Consider the following 21,066-nt stretch of genomic DNA (forward strand, 5'->3'; position numbering starts at 1 on the left):
ATATTCTTGATATGCTGCATTTATGTTAGCGCTAGTAATTTTCTTGCATTTAACTGGCTTCCTAGCCCTTCTTCAAAAGGAAGAGACATGTGAACTATTAGCATCATATCCATCTAGCGTAGTAGGGTGTACCCTACTTTGATCCCAAGCCAACCTATATTTACATGCGATATGATATATACTCATCAATTTATTATATGAGTAAGTTTCATTAATATTCATTCAAACTGAATATCTCCAACTGAACATATATATGGCTGTACCCTACATCAAATTAATGACCGAAGGGAGAGTAATGGAGCCAGTTCAAAAGGAATAATTCTGAGGATAACCTATTGGTTATTTTAAAGTGAAAAAAAATTCTATACACGACCAAATGTCTCCTTGTGATGAACTATATAGGCGGACGCAAATGAGCTAGCTAGTGATTAATGTTAGCAATTTCTTATAATATTTTTGGTAGAAAGAGTATACATCTTTGAAACGACCAGTGCTTAATTAGCTTTCCTCGTAGAAAAAGCTAAGCTAAATCCCAAGTAATCAATTTAATCCAAGTTCTAGTGACGTTATCCTAGATATGATAAAGACTAAGTATTCAATCCTAATGAGAATAATAATCATAATTGGACAACAGAATGAAAACCAGGGTTTAATTTGTCACTCTGACAATTACATGAGTGCTGAACTACAGCTTGCATTGCCCATTAGTATAGTTCTCTTTAATTAATTATGTCTTTACAGCATGAAGTTGAGGTTGTCATGGACTTAATTAATAATCATCAATTTTTGTTACGCCTGCATTTCCCTAGAAATGGTCATATAACTTCGAAAGTTCGAAGGATATTATGTCTAGTCCAATCGTGTTAACTATTATGTGTTTTTTCAATTAATTAAGCCTGATCATGAACACAGGAACAGGGGATACAAAAATTAATTAATGGGTGTAGATCTGGCTTTACGTATCAAAATTTTGTTTTGAATATCTTCCCATTATATTCCCTTAGATTATGTTCGGTAATACTATTATTAACTAAATGGTGAAAAGTTAGCTAAACTTTAATCTATTATAAGTTAGTAGTAGTTAAAAGTTAAAAGTTTTTAAGTTAGTATCTTAAACTATAAGTGTTTAGAATCTGTTTATTTAAAGAACAGTTGTTTTTACTATATTTTTTTAAGCTTTAATTATTTTATTTTTATATTGTGTATTCTATTATTAATTTATATTATATCTTAAATATTTCAAACTAAATTTAAATAAAATAAAAATAACATACACTTAAGTATACCAACACAAAAAGGTGGAAGCAGATAAACTAAAAAGAATAATCAAACATTTGTCTTTTGTAAAAATGATAAAAAGTAAACTTAATAAATATTTTAAGGATAAAAAAAGAAATAAAATATAAGAAGTTAGAAGTTAAAATATTATTTATTTGATATATAGCATCTCAAAAAATATTACAAGCCATTAAAATAAGTTTTATAAGCACTTTATAAATGTTACCTTGAGGATCAAAAGTTGTGCTTTAAATTTTAAAATTAGAGCAACAAAAATAGGAAAAAAAATTAGAGGGACAAAAAATATATCTTATTAAAAAAAAATAATGTTACCACAAACCTAAATCCAAATATTGCTTTATAAGTGCTAATATAAATATATATAATGTTACCTTGAGGATCAAAATTGATTTATTTTAAAATTAGATGGGCCAAAATAGGATAAAAAAATTAAAGGACTAAAACCAAACTACAAAAATTTTAGAAAAACCAAAAATATATTTTATAAGAAAACAGTGTTAAAATGAACCTAAATGTCCAAAGATTGCTTCAAAATCTTTTGCATGAGACAAAATAAATATTTCTTTACCTATAAAATCAAATTAAAATTTTGGGACCAAATTCATATTTTAACTTTCTTACCTTTATATTTTGATTTATGAATGAGAATCAACATGCAGTGTTGCAAACTAGAATTTTGATATGGCAAATCAGCTTTCTGTTTAAGTTTTGGGATGAAATAACTTATTATGTTTAATTTCAGTAATGAAGGTTCTATCTACCAAAAAGTAGTGAATTAGAGTTGTGAAGTGTTTATATTTTAACGAACTTGCAATAAGTTTCATTGTCAATTGAAATGTTTATTTCTTTTACTGTGAATAATTAAGTTTGATATATTTTATATGTAAAAAAATAAAAGTTTTCATTATAACTTATATAGTTAGGATTTTGCAAAATTGATCCTCAAGTTTAATAGATTCACAAATTAATTAATTTAAATTAGTTTGGGCCATTATGTAAGCTGCTTAGTGGGCTAAGGTCAGAATTTTTGCTTCGGGGATTGGGTCCTCTCTTTTGGGTTATGTTGTTGTTAGTAGTAGTTATTTTTAAGTGACTTGTTATTCTTACATCGCTTTGTTTTAATTTAAAACTCCTATTCTCAGCTGCGGCTTTTTTTTTTTTTTTTTTAATTATGTTCTACATCGGAAATTGTACAAGTTTCTCATAAATAGTCCTTGCAACGTCAAACTTTCAGCGAGGGTCTCTTTTTTTGTTTTTGTTTTTTTCTTAGATATACGAGGGTGTCTCTTTTAATTGGCATTTTATTTTAATAAAACAATTTAAGGTGTATTCAAATTCTTCTTTTTTTTTTTTTACTGAGTACTCGAATTCTCGTATATTGCTATTGTTATATATATAAAAAAAACACCTCTTACCCGCACACAAAAACAAGCATCAAATTATTAGTAATATATAGTAATTACTATACTACTCATATATAACTCATGTATATATGCACGCCATGCATCCAACATATATTTACCTTTTTCTTTCTTAATGTAATGAATTCTTCTTTTCTGTTGGTGATATAGCTAGATGCGTGGATATGTGGGGGTATCTATAGTTTGTTTTGGTGGCAATCTCATGTATGCATGTGTTGCTGAAAGGTGCATTTTTTACTTTGTCTAACACTATCTATCTATTCTAATTCTAATTTAGTCAAGGGTCTCCTGCCGTCTGAACTTTGTTCTCCACGCGTCGTGTCGTGATTATCCTGGCTACTCTATTTAACCGGCCAAATTATTAAAATAGCATTAGCAGATAAAATGAGACTAAAATATAATAAGTGCAATCAATATTAACAAAGATGAGAAAGTAAATAAATAGCCTGAAAATAAACAAATAAAATGCACCCATCGTTAGTACAGTTTTTAGTCAAGAAAAAAAAAACTGAAATACACTTTTAGTCTTTTATGCTTTCAATTATATTAGTTTGATCTCATGTTTTAAAAAATTTAATTGAATCTTTCATGTTTTTTAAAGTTAGTAAAAAATAATAATAGTTTTTTTTATTTTAGGATATGATTTTGTCTTTACACGAAGCTCATTTCTCTCATGGCCTCTTGTCTTATACTCTTATTATATTGGATATTACTAAACCCATTCCTTTTGATCATGTACATTCATCTCCCTCTTGTTCTCCTTTCTTAATTATATAATCTCTTCTAATGTTTTATTGCCCTCGGATTTCAACCACGATTTATGTTATTTGCTACACCATTTTATGTGTCATTGCCTGCTCATTCGAAGGTTTGTCGCCCTTATCAACAAAGATGACCTAGGTTTGACATGATCGATTTACTGGGTCCCCCAATTTTTTTGAAAAATAAGCCAGGAGTCAGTTCAGTTACTTCGAGTTATTGCATCTCCAATCTGAAAAGCGACTCAAACCAGCTATGTGAACCACCATTTTTGGTTCAATGGGCTTGAGGTTTGACCAATTAGTTTGATCCGAATTTGATAATATTAATTAGTTTAGCTAAGAACTGAAACAAATAAACATGAATAGAATATTGTTCTAAAGATAAATGCTAATTAATGATCTTAATACGCCGGTTAAAAGAGTAAAAGTAGAAAACTCTTTGTTGGAATAATTAGAACAACTTCTCTTGATTTGCGAATATGACTTTTCATTATTTTATTGGCGTAAATTATTTTTACTTCCAATTATACGTAGATTATAAGTAGATTTTATTAGAGGCAATTCTAGTTTTAACTTCTTGATCTGTGATCAAACCGGATAGAAAGAGACATCATAGTTACCTCTCATAAGTGTTTTAATAATAACCCAATCCATTTTTTTAAAATATATTATATTACCTTCATTTATTGTCCTTATTTTCCCCACTACCAAAAAAAAAAACTCATGAAAGAATCAACGCATTATTTAATGACAGATTGATCAAATAATATTAAAAATTTTATTCATTAGTCAGAACACAATTTTTATTATATCAGATTAAGTTGCTTAACCAGCAATAAAAAAAGGAAGAAAAACAATATACAAATGGAGATAAATGATTTATTGCGTACAAAAAGAAAAAGAAACACACAGTTTGTATATTTATTTGCAGTGCAGAACATAACTAAAAATAAGAAAAAGAAGTTTCTTATAAGCTTGTTTTTATTTTCAATCAAGTAACATAGTTGGAAGAATAACTCCTTATTTAAATATTATATTCATGACTTCTTAGATCATCATATGAAGTGTGCTTTAGTGTAAACACTTCTTATCCAATTGTTGGAACCTGATAAACAATTCCGTCTTTGGTGACCCAAACCCAAACCCTATCACATCGGAAATCAGGGGTGACTATGGTTCCTTTCAGCACAGTGTTAGCGTCCACCAAAGGATTCTCCCTCTCAATTGTAGCCACCGCCACCGTTCCTTCCACTCCAACCAACTCAGGCCATGAGCTCTTACCTTCACACAAATTAAACATCAAATTATAAAACTTAGACACTCATTGAGCCATGCATGGTAATAATATATTACTAGTCATAGCTCATGCATAAATTATAATGCACTCGAACATGTTTACCTTTGCACTCGGACGACATCTTTTTTTGGGGCTTTCTTAATGTAATTCGATCTTCTGTTCGTGATATAGATGCATTAGTATGTGGGGGTTTTTATAATTTGTTCTGGTGGCAATCTTATGTGTTGCTGAACGGTGTATATTTTTCTATCTAACACGTGACGTACGATGGAAGTTAATCACATATTGTCAAAATTTATACAAATAAGATCTTTCAAACTTTACAATGACACGCATAAAGTGTTCTATTTTGAAACGCTTTGCTACTGAATTCATTGTCGTACAAATCTTTAAGCACATAGCTTCGAAATTCTAATATAAGCGCATATATGTTCATGAACCAAGTTGGCAAGCTAGCTGTTACTAGATCATAATATTGCTTACAATATAATAATGTATTACATTTATAATTTATATCAAAACGGGCTACCCAACCTAAGATGGGCCAATCAGATGCAAGAGTTAAATGGACTGAACTAACCAAATCTGGGATTCAATATGAGCCTAAAGATTTTTTGGACTTTACCTGTATTGGGTCATGATTGATTGGGTTAAAAAAGTCTATGTTTAATTTGGGTTCAAAATTTTAAATCGAAACCCTACATTTTATTAGACAGTCTCGAGATGCATTGATTAGCACAATCCACTTTGTCACCTTTATGCACGTTACTATGACATTCATTTTGTTATTAAATATAAATTACTTTTTCAAGGGAAAAAAAGATATGTATTGTATATACGTTAATTAATTTAAATTACTTTTATTTGACTACTATTGCAGCGTATAAGGATAAAATTAGAACAAAAATGAGGATCTATTTGAATTTATTGAAAAGTTAGATTTATGGTTAATATTCACATACATATATAGTGTGTTTGGAAGGTTGTTGAAAAAAGATCATGTTTAGAATGGGTAAGTTATATTAACTTCTTAAATTTCATTCAGAATGTGAAAAATCATATAAAAAAATGTGGAACCAAGCATATTAATTTAGTATACGAATTATAGAGCACACAAATCAAGGGTATCCCGTCTGAATGTGTAAAAAGGTGGTTGTATTCTAAATTAGGAGAGAGAATTTTGTTCTCTGCAGTAATCCATCCTACTTGATTTAACTGGCCAAATTACTCAAATAGTATAAAAAAAATCACAATCAAAATATGTTAGTAACAAAGATGAGAAATAAATAAATAGCCAAAAATTAGTACAATTTATTTGTACAGTTTTTATTCGTGAAAAAATGAAAAAAAAAATATTCTCACAAAAGTACAAAATACATTCATAAAATAATGTGGTGTACACTTTTGACATGGGAGCAGTCCTACATCTCATTAAATGTAAGATCATGGAGCTGGTTCTTAGCAAAGAAAGGAGAAAGGTTGCATTTTCATCTGAAGTCTGGTGCTACTGAACTGTTACATGGGAGTTAACAGACTTGCCCTTAGGTGCTTAATAAAGGCATGTTCAATTCTGTATTAGACTTAGGAAAGGAGGAGATACTTTTTTTCTGCAATTATGTCCAAAGTTTATAACAGCGCACACATAATATTGTTGCACAAATATTTGAAGTGGTGAGGCTAGATTCTTTAAGAGGTGATGGTTATTCTATTCAAATCAATTGTCATGGCAATTGTCCAGTGACATGTACGTATTTCTTCTTTATTTTGGTTGAATGGGCCGTGCAATTGGTGCACACAGGCCTACTCAGATGTAATTATTTCTTGATCTTTGTGGACAAATCTTGTGTTCACTTTAGTTTAAGATCATCTTATCAATAAATCATTAGCTTATAAAAATAGTAAAAATTGCATATAAGAGATTGTTATATTAACTTTTTTTTATATATATAGAATGACAAGAACAGATTTTGAGTCTAAAACATTATACAAGGCCAACTCTAGTTGGTTTATTACATTAATCTTTTGACATTTCTGAAACTTTATTCTGAATAAAATAACATAAAACTGGAAACAATTATTTGATCCCTAGCTAGTGGGGAGCAGTTTCTATCCAATGTGGGGAACTTCCTTGACAATTCCATCTTTATCGATCCAAACCCAAACCCTATCACAGCGGAAATCAGTGATGACCATGTTTCCTTCGGGCACAATGATAGCATCCACCAAAGGGTTCTCTCTCTCAATTGTAGCCTCCGCAACTGTCCCTTGCACTCCAACTAGCTCAGGCCATGAGCTCTTACCTGCACAACATTATAAGACATTATTCATTGCAATTTATGACTATTACTAACTCATTATAACTATGTTCGTATACAAATCTTATATATTTGAGCATACTCCTTACCTTTGCAATCGTCAGACATCTTTAATTATCTTATTGCCTAATTCTCTGTTTGTGACTTTTTTATAAATGCAACTCAGTCTGTTTGGGAGGGGGAGGGGAGGGGGGTATTTATATTTTTTTTGGTGGCTATATAAACCGTGTCGATTCATTCTTCTAATTTAACACGTACATAATTGTCAAAACTTATAATATCACGAAATCAGAATTCAATTTATGCTGCTGGATTGTGTTCAATTCATTCCACAGTTTCACATTTAAATTTATGGATGCATCCTTGCTCTTTTTTATGAGAGAGAGAAATTGGATATCTCCACTAAGAAGTGTAAGACTAAGTTTATGATGCTGTAAGACTAAGTTTTGGGGTTAAAGAAGTGTAGTTCGCTTCCATATAGTTACCAACTAATGTTAAATAATATATATTATCAATTTGGCAAATCAAAGCTATTATGGAGTTTGCTTCTCAAGCTGATTTTATTTCATGGAGACATGTCTATCCTGATACGCTTGCAAAACATGGGCTCTGATCTTTTGGAGATAAGAACAAGGAATTTTTCCTCCATCATTTTTCTATATATCCCCCTGTTGGCTACTTGGATGATGATATTTCGTGGTTTCTTTTCTTGACCGTTCAGCCAGTTTCTCAATATAAAAAAAATGTCTGCTGGGTAAATGAAAACAAAATCAATTCATTTTTTCATAAATCATAATATAAATTTCAATATAGAATTTATAACTGATATCAATAGTTTTTAATAATTCAAAGTTTATTTTATTAAAATTTGTTCTGTCTGACTTTTAATTTATCCACTCCTCAATCCTAGATTCCAAATCCCTATCAATATGTACGGACTAGAGGAAAAGTTTGACCATTAAAAATGCAGTACATGTAGATATGTGAAATATCGATTGTGGATTTGAAAGCCTACATTGCTCTGATTTTTCTTCCATTCTAGCATACGTTAATTAATCGGTCATAAGATAAAGTTGACCTATTCCATTGAAAGATTAACTATTTTATTATTGGTTAAATCTCAAAAAGAAATAAAAAGAAGTTTCTTACAACATCATCGAATATGAAAATAAAATATATTAACCCAATTCAAGAGTATTTTTTTTATGAACAAAATAAAGAACATCTTTAACCAATATTACCTTAGTTTAAGTAAAATTATTTCCAGATTCCTTAATCAAAGCCTTGAATTCATATTTTGTAGATGAAATCGTGATTAGAAGCAAAAATCTCATTAAAAATAATAAAATTTTTTTATAAATATTAGTCATCAATAAAATAAATATATAAATAATTCACACCTATAATATGATAAAAAAAAATCAAGAATATCTCCATATTACAATTGAAGACTGGTCTCTTTAAAAAATTACAAATATTTCAAAATACAATTTCATTACTCAAATATCAAATGATTGTCGCATGCAATTATTTCTATTTTTCATTTACTTTTTAGTTTTTCTTATACACAACTCACTTTAAATAGCAAAGTAATTTCAAAAGTTAAAAATCAATCCTTGATATTACAGGGTACTACAGACACATGCATAACAAATCATAAATGTGTTAGAAAATTAATAGTTGGTTTTGTCGTCAATCACTGCAACATTGACTTTATCCTTCGTTTAAGGAACAAGAGATATCAAAAGTTATCCCATTTTAATCGTACAAAAAAAAAAAAAGCGTGAGAAGCTCAGTTGGCTGTGTCATGCAACGGTTTTCGCATACAACTTAGTAGCCTATTGTAAACATTTGATACTCTACATAGAACCTGAGAAATACATAAAACTGTACACAAGACAAGACAAAGGTTTACACTGTTCTATATGGATTATGGGGGATGAATATTGGATAACAAGCGAGACATATCTTAGTTAAACTAATTTCTGCAAAGATGTCAAATCCAAGATGGAAAACAACTCTTGATTGTTGCAAATATATGTCATTTACGTCTAGTTCTTTTTGGACAAGAAGGCTTATTTGCCATAACATCCTTTGAAGAACTAGAAATATCCTTTTGAGGATCCTCATCACTTCTGTCAAAATCACTTTCTTCATCAAAACTCTCGGTTTTGTCTGTGTCTTCCTCTTCAGGAGATTTCTCAGTATTCTCTGGTTTTGCCAGCTTATCTCGAAGCTCTCTTAGTTTTGATTTTTTTGAATTTAAGACCCCCAGAAACTAAAAAAATAAAAAATGTAATATTAACACAAAATCACCCTTGACGATTGAAACTTTGGAAAAAGGAAAGCAAAAATAAATATGCAAAATTAGTAACAGTACATGTAATGAAAAATATCCAAAGACAATCAAGATAATGTAATATTAACATAAAATCATCCTTTTCACCAGTAAAGTTAGCCTTCAATAACCAGATATTGATGAAAGAGGTGCCCTCCTCAAATTAAATTCTTTAACCTATTTATTTATTAATGTATGTTCTGATTCTTGACTTTTCGAACACAATAATACTGAACATTCTACAAAATGTCTGGAACTTAGTGCAGCCTTTAGCACTGAACGTTTTTAGCATCTCAAGAAAAAGAAAGGGTCCTCACTCCTCAGCCTGTGATTTAGGCATTGCCACAGAAAAATAAGAAAAACAGAAACATTTGGTTTAGGCAGTGACACTATTCAGAAAGATAATCAACAACATAGAAGAACATTAATATTGCAAGTGTATCATGTTGCCCAGGTTTTTTGTTACAGTAGAGAACAAATTCATAAACTAAATATTTTTTTGTTGGCTATTTAAAGATATTTTTTCTTCAATCTAATGAAGAAAAAGGTACCAAATACTTCAGATAAGGTATAAGAGCTTCTAAGAGAAAACTATTTACATCTATGTCATTTACTCATTTATAACCAAATTGTAATTAGATTTTTACATCTGACCTTTTCCAGACCTTGCAATAATATTGGTGAAAGGCTTGTATACTAAGCCAGCATATTTATTGTTAAATTACCTAGTTTCTAATTCATCCTAAAGGAAATGCCATTAATGTAAAAGCAGTTGCCCAGAACAGAGGAGCTGCATGTATATTTTACAAAAATTATATCCTTGTTCAACAGAAAGCCAAGGAAATTTGCAAGAAAAGAAAACGTTCAGCATGGAAGTGAGAGAAGAGGTAATCTCAAATAAGTGTGGCTTCATATAATGATTGTATAATAAGAATGGCTACAGAGATTTTGGTCTATTAAAACTCTCAAATAGGTTTTCCAATTCGGCCCTTGCATCCAGGTGCTGTCTTACACATATATTTTGCTTCATATCATGATTGTATAATAAGAACAGCTACATAGATTTTTTGTCTATTAAAACTAACATGGTATAAGACTCCAATAAATACAACTTATTCAAGTAATTTTGAAAGCATGAGATTAAGATGTGTTTTAAGTATCCAAAAGCTCTGAAGTTAATGGGAAAAGCTTGGCCTAGAATAAATAAAGGGAACACCCTACACTCAATTGCTATTCCAATTGGCTTACTTTTTAACGATTTATAACTGTTAAAAGCAGTAAAGAGAACAAGTTATTAAAAATACTTATAACAATTAGTTTTACAAAAAAACAGACAATGAACTCTTGCACAAAGCCATATAAAGCAGTCAATGACAGCTAGTTTACCATTACAGCAACAGAGAACCAACAAGATAACACAATTTAATTCACGCCTCTGATGGACTATAAATCACCAAAATCTTGAACATGTCAAGCAGAAAATGTGTTACCATAAACTTGTGAATTAGGAATTCAGCATACAGTTAAGAATGACTAAAATAGTGAGAAGCTATTAATTAGTTTGATCAATCAATAGCCTCAGCACTCTGCCAGGACCATCGTGCCTTCTTGACACAGGGCTGAGCCATGCTATGCTGGAACCCAAGCGGGTTTACAATAAGACAACCACAAAGTAAAGGTTAATAAGTTACCTTTGCATAGATTTCAGATTCAAATTCCAGCCTCTCATTGGCAATTCTTTCACTCTGGGTTAAGCACTTCTCAGCTTCCACTTTCATCTTCTCAAACAATTCATTTTCTCTGACAACTTTGTCCTGTACATGCATATGAGCAAACATGCCTAACTATGATGTTCAAAAGTAAAGAAAAGGGAGGAGGGTTACATTCCATGTACCTACACTATTCAATGATGATTTGCATATATATACTCAGGATTTGAATGAGAAAGATTGTTGCCCTAATCTTGTTCTTAATAAAGTTGATATTAGAACCTCCCTTATTGATTTAAGCAGAAATTGACTACATATGTATAAGACTCGTTGAAGCACAAATTGAGTGCCTTATGTATGCAGTGTCACATGCTCGCTGCCTCATCTCTTCTAGGATTTGAACCCATGACCTCCATATCATAAGGCAACAGTCTTACCATTTTGCCAAGGCTTTCCCTCATAAATTCAAGGAGAAACTTGATAAAATAAGTCTGAAGAAGAGTTTATATTGTATATCCTTCTGGGTTGAGTTCTAGCTATTTTTGCTGTTTTGCACATTCTTAAAGACTAGAACAAGAATGGTAGTCACTCTTTCTATAAATGATGATTTCTCCACAGAACAGAAAATATAAATTGAATCGATGAATATAATGATAATGGAACAATGATATACAAGTTTTTACTATTTCATCCTGTTCCTCCTAAAATAAAGAATATAATAAATGACAAGGCAGCCTTTAACTCTCCCATCACCCCATTGAACAATAGAGTCCTATTTGTCACCAGTCATCATAACATCCAATATATTTAGATTAGTTGCTAAAAATTATAATGCTTAAGCTATATAAAATCCACCAGTATATAGGAGCTAAGTAACTAAAAAAAAATATTATCTGCTATCTACACTTACAGACAGATACCGAAAAGGATAATTTCAAAGTAACTTACTTTCCTGGCCACTACTATACATTTTCCTTAATGTTTTGTTTGGATGATAAGAAAATATAAAGCACAGGAAATGCGGATAATGATAGATACATTTTTTTTATTTGGTAGAAGAGAAAATAGAAAGGGAAAAAAATAACTTTTAGAAACATAGTCAAAATTTTATTGTCATATTCTCTTCAATTCAAAATTTCCCATCCTCCTTCATTTCCTTTCTGAAATAAATAGGGGGTAAGCAAGACATCTCCAGCACAATGCCCATCATAAACAAACAAACAAACAGAGAAACATAAAACAGACATGTGAATGCCACACAGTGAGCCTGAAATTACCTGTTTCAAAAACATAATGAGACAAAGAGAGTGTACAAGTTAAGCTGCAGAACCTTACACTTAGATTTATGTTTGAGCCCATGAGAAAGTCCAATATTTCGACATTACTTTTCTTAGAATCAGGAGACAGCAAGCATTTCCATCTCCAAAGCAGAGTCATTCCTTCCTTCTCAAACGTCCACGACAACTGCAACATTCGCATCAACCACATAAAAATAACAAGCATACATTAAGTAGTGACCCTGGAGATATAAGGTTGGTTGGATGGCTATGAAAGAAGGAAAGGAGGGAAAAAGTTACGATATTACCCGCTAACAAAAACTAACAAACTAACAATTAACATTTACCCATAAAAAAAAAAAAAAACTAAGCAGTGACCCTACAATAAATTTCAAAGTATTTAACATAAATAAGAGTTAGTTAGTTAGTTACCCTCTTATGGCCATCACCAGCATCATCCAATGCATAGACAGAGCCGGGTTGTTGAAGCCCCAAATAGCGCTCAGACAAGTTCAGGTACTCTGAAACAGGAAGGTCCCACTGAGCAGCACGCTGCTTCACCTCCTCCTCCGATGCTTACAGTTAAAAAAGGAATAGGAAAAATCAAAACTTGATGATTGTTTTGGGATGAAAATGGAAATGGGTAGCGGAAAAAGAAAAAAAAAAAGAGTGAAAAGGGTAGGGTAGGGTGGTACGGTGGCAGTGCCAGGCGGTGATGCCGTCGGTGACGGCGAGATGGAAGTGAGTGGGAAACCAAGTGGCCTTCACGAAAATGGGTTCTCCTTTTGGAACGAGAAGCTTGGAGCAGGAGAACCTCTCTGTTACATCCTCCATCGATGCTGCTTATGCCCTGCACTTCCACTTCCCCCAATCTCTGTCTCCCCCGTTACACAATCTTTCTCTCTTCTTTTTTTTGGTGAATATACACAATCTTTTGCTTCCTTTCTCAATTTTTGATCTTCCAAGGTTTGAGTTTGACATAAGTTATAAATAAACGACTTTTGTATTTATATTTACGTTTAATTATTAATTTAATATTTAAATTATTTTAAATAATTCAATTTCATCCTCAAATTCTTAAAAATAATTAATTTAGTTCTTAAATTTTTAAGAACATGAAAATTAAATTGATTTTTTTAATAACTAAATTAAACTATTTAAAATAATTTAAGAAACAAATTAATAATTAAATCTTATATTTATAAAAAAAAATTGTGAGAATACTAGCAATTAATAGTTTCGACGAAAAATAATTAAATATTACATATATTAAAAATGACCAAAATATATATTAGTCACTTTATTTAAACTTAATAAAAATATTTAATTTTTTTAAAAAATTAATTTTAAATTTCTTCTTAAATAAATAATTTTTTTAAGTAAAAACAATTTAAATAAACACATAAAAAAGTATAAAAAATTTTATTTTATTAAAAATATTTTTTAAAATAAGCTAAAACAACACATGCTCATTATTTTTCAATCAATATTTTAATGAAGTTATTCAATAGCAATTTTTCAATAACTATTTATAATATTAAATTTGTTAATCCAATTGTTAAACTAAAAATTGTTTTAAGTCGATTAAGTCTATAGTTTTTTTAAACCTGTTATAGTGAATCAACTAGCATCAAAGTAACTAATTACTTTAGGGCAAATTAATCAATTACTGTGTTACATAAACCCATTTCTAAGCTAAGTCATTTATTAAAAGAAATGAAACTATTTTTTTCTTCAAAATATTGAACTTTTACTAGTCTTACATCGGGGAAACTCTATCCCAATTGTTTTCTCAAGTGCTGTAATTGGTTTTTTAAAAATTGCCTCAAGTTTGGCACATTAGGATTGTGGTTGGATCAGTAAAAAAAAAAAAGAGGATTGCGGTTGTTTCTTGTTAATTTTTGGTGATATTGGAAGTCTTAATATTTAGATTTTTCTATTGTTTTGGGTGAGGCATTCGAAAGGCAACAAACTCAGATTTTAATGCAATCCTAATGTATGATGACACAAATTTAATGTGAATATATTTCTTAAAAGATGCAATGAAATGTAATCAAATCATGTTTCAAATGTACAATTACGCAAATAATCATCGTAAAAAATTATTGATTTTTTTAACCACAGAAATAATAAAAATTATTATAAAAGATTTATAATAATTTACATACTTTATAATCAACTGATTAATACAAGATAATTTATCCAAGAAATAAAAGCAATTGAATAAAGAAAAATGAGTAAAAAATAAATAAATTAAAGAAATTAGGGTTTAGAATATTATTGCATAAGTTCGATTCACTCCAAACTACTTGAGAATTTTAACGAGAGTTAACAAAATTTTAAAGAAAAAATTAAGAAAAGAGTAAAGTGTCATATATTTAAATTTGTTAGGAGAAAATAATACTATAATTTTTAACTTAACATAGAAGGATAGTGTAATATTTAAATCCTAAAAAAGGAGCAGTGCAGTTTACTCTTCCATAAATATTTTTTTATTTATTTTAATTACTATTTTTTAAAACCGGATTTCATAGTTGATTTCAGAATCATATAAAGCATTGTGGTGGGACCTAGGCTCTTCCCTTTCACTAAATAAAAGAAAGTGATAGTTTCACGTGAATGCACAGAAACAGAACACGTGCAAACAAACGAGGAATCCTTTATTGCTGCCGATGAGGTAGGTGTGGCTGGTGATAGCAACAACAATTTAATACCTCAAAAATGGTTCACTCTCTGCTCCTACTTCTTCTCCTCCTCACTCTCACTGCAACCTCTGCTCAACATGACGGCCCTTCGATCACAGCCACCATGGAGCAATTCTCCGGTTACAAAATCCACGAACCTCACTCTTTCCAACCCTCTTCACTCTCCGTTGATGCTCAGGCTCTTCAGAACCAGGTACTACTCACTACTCACTCACCCAACTATAGGGGTTGTGTTGTGATGATTGTTTCTTGACGTCTTTAACTGTTCCTTGTTCTTAGATTGATGAGCTTGCGGCGTTTTCTGACTCACCTGCTCCATCAGTAACCAGGGTCTTGTATACTGACAAGGATGTTTTAGGTCGCAGGTATATGTGTAACTGTGGGTCAAGTTCGTTTTTTTTTGTGAATTTTATTGTGATGGTTGTGCTGTATATTTTAGTTGTGCTTCTGTGTAAAAGAACAGTGTTTGTGTAACACTGCATAGATGGAAAGGTAGTTTTATAATGGTGCATAAAGGAGGTGTAAGTTTTGTCTTTTTTCTTTCTTTCTAACTTTTGTATGTCTAGCATTACCTATGAATAAACTATTCAATCTTGTAAAGATGTCCCTTCATAGACTTTCACTCCTTCCTTGTCTTGCGTCTGTAGGTATGTAAAAACCCAGATGGAACTTGCTGGCCTATCTGTGAGAGAGGATGCTGTTGGTAACATATTTGGTCGTTGGTGAGTGTCTGCTTGTTTTGTTCCTCGAAAGAATTCCAAATGAAATATCATCCAATAACTTCTAACCTCAATATTTATATTTATAATTGTCTCTGTCTCTGTCTCTGATATTTTAACTGGGCCTTCAATCTCATGTCAACATCATAAGGTTGGCTTGGTGGTTGAAAGGAGAAGGGGGGAGGAAGAGGTGGTGGGTTCGAATCCCTCCCACTAACAAATTAACAACTAAAATTGGCCTTTCAAAAAAAAAAAAAAAAATTCTATCTTAGTTGCAGTATGCCTGTAATTTACTAACTACACTCACCACTTTATCTTTGCTTGCTTTATGCAGGGATGGCCTTGAACCTGAGCTTGCTGCAGTTGCAACAGGTTCGCACATTGATGCTATACCTTACTCGGGAAAATATGATGGAGTTGTTGGTGTTTTAGGTGCTATTGAAGCCATCAGAGTCCTGAAAAGGTTTTTGATTTTTCTTACTATTGCTGATGTAGGACTTAATTGAATCTTCAGAATACAAATTCTTTTATTTGCTGTCTATCTTCTGATAATTTATGAGCAAGCTTGCATGTTTCAGCACCTTAAATTCCTAATGTATTTTCACTGTCCTGGCATCCTGCATTAGTTTTTGTACAAGTTATTTCAAATAAGTAATCAGAGATTCAAAATGAAGATACTTGTCCTCTCAGTACAATAGTTTCAAAAATTGTGGCCTTAGAGATAGTGAATCAAGACAAAGCTAACCTATATTTTCTATCCAATAAGTTATTAAAATCTATATAACTGTAGTTCCAGAATTTCTCTAGCTTGATGACTTGATGTTTGACTAGAACAGTATCAATGGATTGTTGTGCTGTTGATAACTTGATGTTTAACCATATTATGGGTCTAAACCAAATTACAAAAAAAAAGTATGTTTTGTATGCTCTGGAAAATACTGAAATATCAATTATACAATTATATAGAAATGAGATGTTCCACAGATAACTAATTCCTTGTGATTACTTATATATACAAAAGATCCAAATTTCCCACTTACAATATTCAACCACTATCCACTTCTGTAAGGAGTAGTGATGTTTGTGATTTCGATTGAAAACCTTCACAGGTCTGGTTTTAAACCTAGAAGACCATTGGAAGTCATATCATTCACATCAGAAGAACCAACACGCTTTGGAATAGGTTGCTTGGGAAGGTCAGAAACTGCATTTCTATACTGTCTAAAGAATAGGACTCCTATCTGTGGCTATTTTTGTCACCGAATCCATAGTTGCTTTTATCCCCTCACGTTACATTTCTATTTCTGATAACCAAGTTACATCCCATATTCTACTTCAAGTTTCATCATTTGTTATGTTTGTGCAGCCGCCTATTGGCTGGAAGTGAGGATCTTGCAAATTCTCTAAAGACATCAACTGATATTCAAAACATATCTTTCCTAGATGCTGCGGGATCTGCTGGGTATTCAAAAAATGAAGATGACTTATCCAGTGTATTTTTAAAGAAAGGAACATATTCTGCTTTTGTAGAACTGCACATAGAACAAGGACCTATTCTGGAAGATGAAGGTACACATCTTGGAGCTAACATAATCATTGCATTGGCCATAATTTCAATGATCTGATATTCTGATGTAATATGTTTCTTTACCCAGGTATATCTATAGGCATAGTTACTGCCATTGCAGCTCCAGCAAGTCTAACGGTTGAATTTGAAGGCAATGGTGGCCATGCGGGTGCTGCCCTTATGCCTAACAGGTGGCTGCCATCTTAAAACAGATATTATTCTTTTTCAGTGCTACACCCTTATCCTGTTCTATTGTTGCAGTAATTTGAACTGTAACACCTGGATATTCTTCTTTTTGTTATTCGAGATCTTTCCATGATTTTGAGTGAACAAATAGTAGCATTCTGTCTTTTGATTCCACTATATTTTCTAGTCCACTACTTTGATCCCTTTTGAAATTGAAACTTCTTAATTAACAAACTCTAATGATTTAAGTATACTTTATATATCATTTGGAGCAGAAATGATGCTGGTCTGGCTGCTTCTGAATTAGCCCTGGCTGTAGAGAGGCATGTGTTGGATTCTGGTTCAATTGATACTGTTGGCACTGTCGGTAGGTTATTATTGAAGTGCCTCGATTAATCTAGAACTTCCATTTAAGCTAACCTCTTTTATTTTACAAGGTATCCTGGAACTGCATCCTGGAGCAATCAACAGCATCCCCAGCAAATCTCACCTAGAAATTGGTGTGTATTTACAGGACAACTTTGGTTGAACCAGGCATTCTTATAATGTTTAATCACAACTGGTTTTACCATGCAAAAGTTGTTTCCTTATGTTTGTGAAGAATTGTTTACTTCTTTTTTTCTTTACCTAATGGATAATTCCAGTTACTGGTATATTATGTTACTTTATTTTTTTTTTTGCTCTGCATATTATGTTACTTTGTAAAATATCACTTTGTAATTATTCGGTATTGTTACAGACACAAGAGACATTGATGAGGAAAGAAGAAATAAAGTGGTTGAGAAAATTCATCAATCAGCAATTAAAATAACCAAAACACGAGGTGTCAAGCTCTCTGATTTCCGTGTCATCAATCAGGATCCACCAGCCATTTCTGATGAAGCAGTCATCAAGGCAGTAGAGACTGCAACAAAAGAACTAAACTTGACAAGCAAGTTGATGATTAGTAGAGCCTATCATGATTCATTGTTTATGGCCAGGTAATCTAGAGAGAGAGAGAGAGAGGTGACAATTGCTTTTACATAAGCAGATATTATTTCCTTATAAAGTGCCCAAAAACATTCATTCTTAAAAATTCAAATGTTAAAATGAGATTAAGATAGGATCTAAGCAAGAAAAATGTTCATTTAAAGGTTTTGTAATTTGTGAGCTGGGGATAATGCAGTAATGCACTATCAAAATATGTTTGACTTTCTCTTTATTCAAGAACCAAACTTCAATAAAAAAAAGGAAAACAAAATGGTGAGCAAACAGGTGGAAATTAAAATAAGGAGAAGAAAGTCTTACTTTTGAGCATGCTGAATATTTTTTTGCACCCACCACATTTGGCATTTTCTCACAAATTTGACTTGCACGTAAACTGTATATATTTTAATTTTGTAGAATATTGGGATTCTTATTATGTTTGGAGTCTTGTCATGTTAGTGGACTTGTTGGGCTGGTCTTGCACATATACCCTATAATTTTAATGCTTCCAAACATACAGTAGCTTAACAAATCTTTATTGGCATAATTTAATCTAATTATATTATGTTACAAGAAACATACAGTGGTTTGCTCTCATATGAATTGAATATCTGCTGCTCATGTAAATTATTTAATTGCAGGTTGTCTCCAATGGGCATGATTTTCATTCCATGTTACAAAGGTATTTACTGCTGCTTTTTTTTTGTGTGTGTGTGTGTGTGCTATGTGCTCTAATGTGACACCACCATCAGCATTGTTTGCGTAATTAATAGCCAAAAGAAGGGGAACCAAATGCAGCTACATGCTCCTTCTATAATAACTTTTTTAAGTATCAACAGTGATTGAAAAGTAGAGCTCTAATAATGTAAATAAACATCCAATGAATGAATTCAGAATACAGAGACATTGCACAAGTTTTTCATGTTAAATTAGACATGGCAAAAACACTCATAGCCTTTGGTCCCCATCCTACCACACCCAAAGGTTGGCTGGAAAACCCAATGGTCCCCATCCTACCACACCCAAAGGTTGGCTGGAAAACCCAATTTGACCGGTTCAGGGTTAGACTTTCCCCAACATGTAAATGGAGGGCACCGAGTTGGTTTGGGGATACAGGTTGTCTCAAACTTGAACTCAACCCTGTCCTGGTAATAGGTAAACTATAGAAAAGTTAAAATCATAAAATTGAATTTATACAGCTTTGGGGAAATGGGATTGGGGGCAGCGAGCCCAACCCCACCTTGTTGTTATTTATTCACATCAATGTAGATATGCCTTTTAGTTTCAAATTTGATAGAGCTGAATGATATGTAAAAATGTTTTTTTTTTTCTTCCTAACAACACCTTTATAAAGAAAGGAATTTATCAATATTATTGTTATTGTTTTTGCAGGGTACAGCCATAAGCCTGAAGAGTTTGCCACCATTGAAGATATGTCAAATGGTGTAAAGGTATTGGCGCTCACCCTAGCCAAATTGTCCAGTCAGTAACATCTTCTGTATTGAGTTTATGTGGACTATCATTGTAGAAAAAGGACATGTAATTTATTTCTGTTACAGCCTACTGATTAAATAATTTCAAATTTTGGATATACCCCCTTTAATCTATCAGAATGAGGGGCTGAACCATTCAATATGAAAAGTGGATCTATAAGAACCACTTTTTTATAGGACTAAAATGAAAACTCCCTGTGGAAGGAGTCACGGCAGTGAATTTTATTTCACCAGAGTGTTTAAAAGACAAAGGAACTACTGATATTGTAGAATCCAGTTGCAATACCCCAACCAGAATAGCCTTTTTATATCTTAAGAGTTGGACCACTTTGTTTGGAGACAAAAGACATGCATCTTACTTTTCTCATTTGTCCACATTGCATTTTAAAATCTCACCTATGATTACAATAGTCGAAACAGCTGGATTCAATAAATAAAAGTGATTATAAAATAAGTGGGAAAATGCATATATTTTAGTTTGGTAGTTGGAATAGCCCTTCATGGATATCCTTTGAGTGAGAAAATGAAATTCAGGGTTGTAAGAGTTTCCTCAAGAAGGAAGTTAGTAAAGTTAGGATGAAGAGTATAGTTGGCATGCTTGAGGTGGTTAGTTTTGTTCTTGGCTATGTCTATAGCTTAAACTACGGAGAGATTCAAAAGAATACACCATCTGAATTTTGACTCTAAATCATAACATGGCTCGAGCTCAGTGTGAGCTGACTTTTACCTTCTGGACTTGACTTGAGTTTGTGATCTATTTGACCTTTAAACAATTGTTTTCTTATGTAACCTTTATATTATTAAATTTATTAGTCATATATTCAGAACTTATTACTGTTGGAGTATAATAATCACTTTTCATGATAAAATATGGTAAAGCAATTTTAACTCTCAAATTTCCTCTTAGATACGTGTGCTGAGATGTACATTTGCTCATTATATTTCAATTTGTTAAATTGGTTTCTAGACGAAAATATGAAGCATTTTTTTTTTATATAAAATGAAACACCAGC

General features: G+C 31.7%; 4 protein-coding genes across 4 annotated transcripts; 1 reads left to right on the forward strand and 3 right to left on the reverse strand.

The window, feature by feature from the left end:
- Positions 1-4,342: 4,342 nt before the first annotated feature.
- LOC112577497 (potato inhibitor I-like) lies at positions 4,343-4,945 on the reverse strand. Its single transcript, NM_001364351.1, has 2 exons — positions 4,881-4,945; positions 4,343-4,762 (listed from the first exon to the last, which is right to left on the reverse strand). Exons 1-2 carry the CDS (start codon positions 4,897-4,899, stop codon positions 4,569-4,571), a joined length of 213 nt encoding a protein of 70 aa, NP_001351280.1. The 5' UTR covers positions 4,900-4,945; the 3' UTR covers positions 4,343-4,568.
- Positions 4,946-6,697: 1,752 nt separating this feature from the next.
- LOC100170748 (putative protease inhibitor) lies at positions 6,698-7,266 on the reverse strand. The gene is made up of 2 exons (NM_001251765.2): positions 7,183-7,266; positions 6,698-7,078 (listed from the first exon to the last, which is right to left on the reverse strand). The coding sequence occupies exons 1-2, from the start codon at positions 7,199-7,201 to the stop codon at positions 6,885-6,887; spliced, it is 213 nt and encodes a 70-aa protein (NP_001238694.1). The 5' UTR covers positions 7,202-7,266; the 3' UTR covers positions 6,698-6,884.
- Positions 7,267-8,889: 1,623 nt separating this feature from the next.
- Positions 8,890-13,398, reverse strand: LOC100797038 (DNA repair protein XRCC4). Its single transcript, XM_003536182.5, has 5 exons — positions 13,113-13,398; positions 12,850-12,992; positions 12,476-12,604; positions 11,123-11,245; positions 8,890-9,371 (listed from the first exon to the last, which is right to left on the reverse strand). Exons 1-5 carry the CDS (start codon positions 13,249-13,251, stop codon positions 9,135-9,137), a joined length of 771 nt encoding a protein of 256 aa, XP_003536230.1. The 5' UTR covers positions 13,252-13,398; the 3' UTR covers positions 8,890-9,134.
- A 1,612-nt stretch (positions 13,399-15,010) lies between these two features.
- LOC100797579 (putative ureidoglycolate amidohydrolase) lies at positions 15,011-20,369 on the forward strand. The gene is made up of 12 exons (NM_001255514.3): positions 15,011-15,315; positions 15,402-15,487; positions 15,770-15,844; positions 16,176-16,304; positions 16,951-17,037; positions 17,208-17,410; positions 17,497-17,599; positions 17,870-17,961; positions 18,032-18,094; positions 18,334-18,574; positions 19,202-19,242; positions 19,953-20,369. Exons 1-12 carry the CDS (start codon positions 15,139-15,141, stop codon positions 20,048-20,050), a joined length of 1,395 nt encoding a protein of 464 aa, NP_001242443.2. The 5' UTR covers positions 15,011-15,138; the 3' UTR covers positions 20,051-20,369.
- The last annotated feature ends 697 nt before the right edge of the window (positions 20,370-21,066 follow it).

This window comes from Glycine max, chromosome 10, assembly GCF_000004515.6.
Source record: "Glycine max cultivar Williams 82 chromosome 10, Glycine_max_v4.0, whole genome shotgun sequence".
NCBI lineage: Eukaryota > Viridiplantae > Streptophyta > Magnoliopsida > Fabales > Fabaceae > Glycine > Glycine max.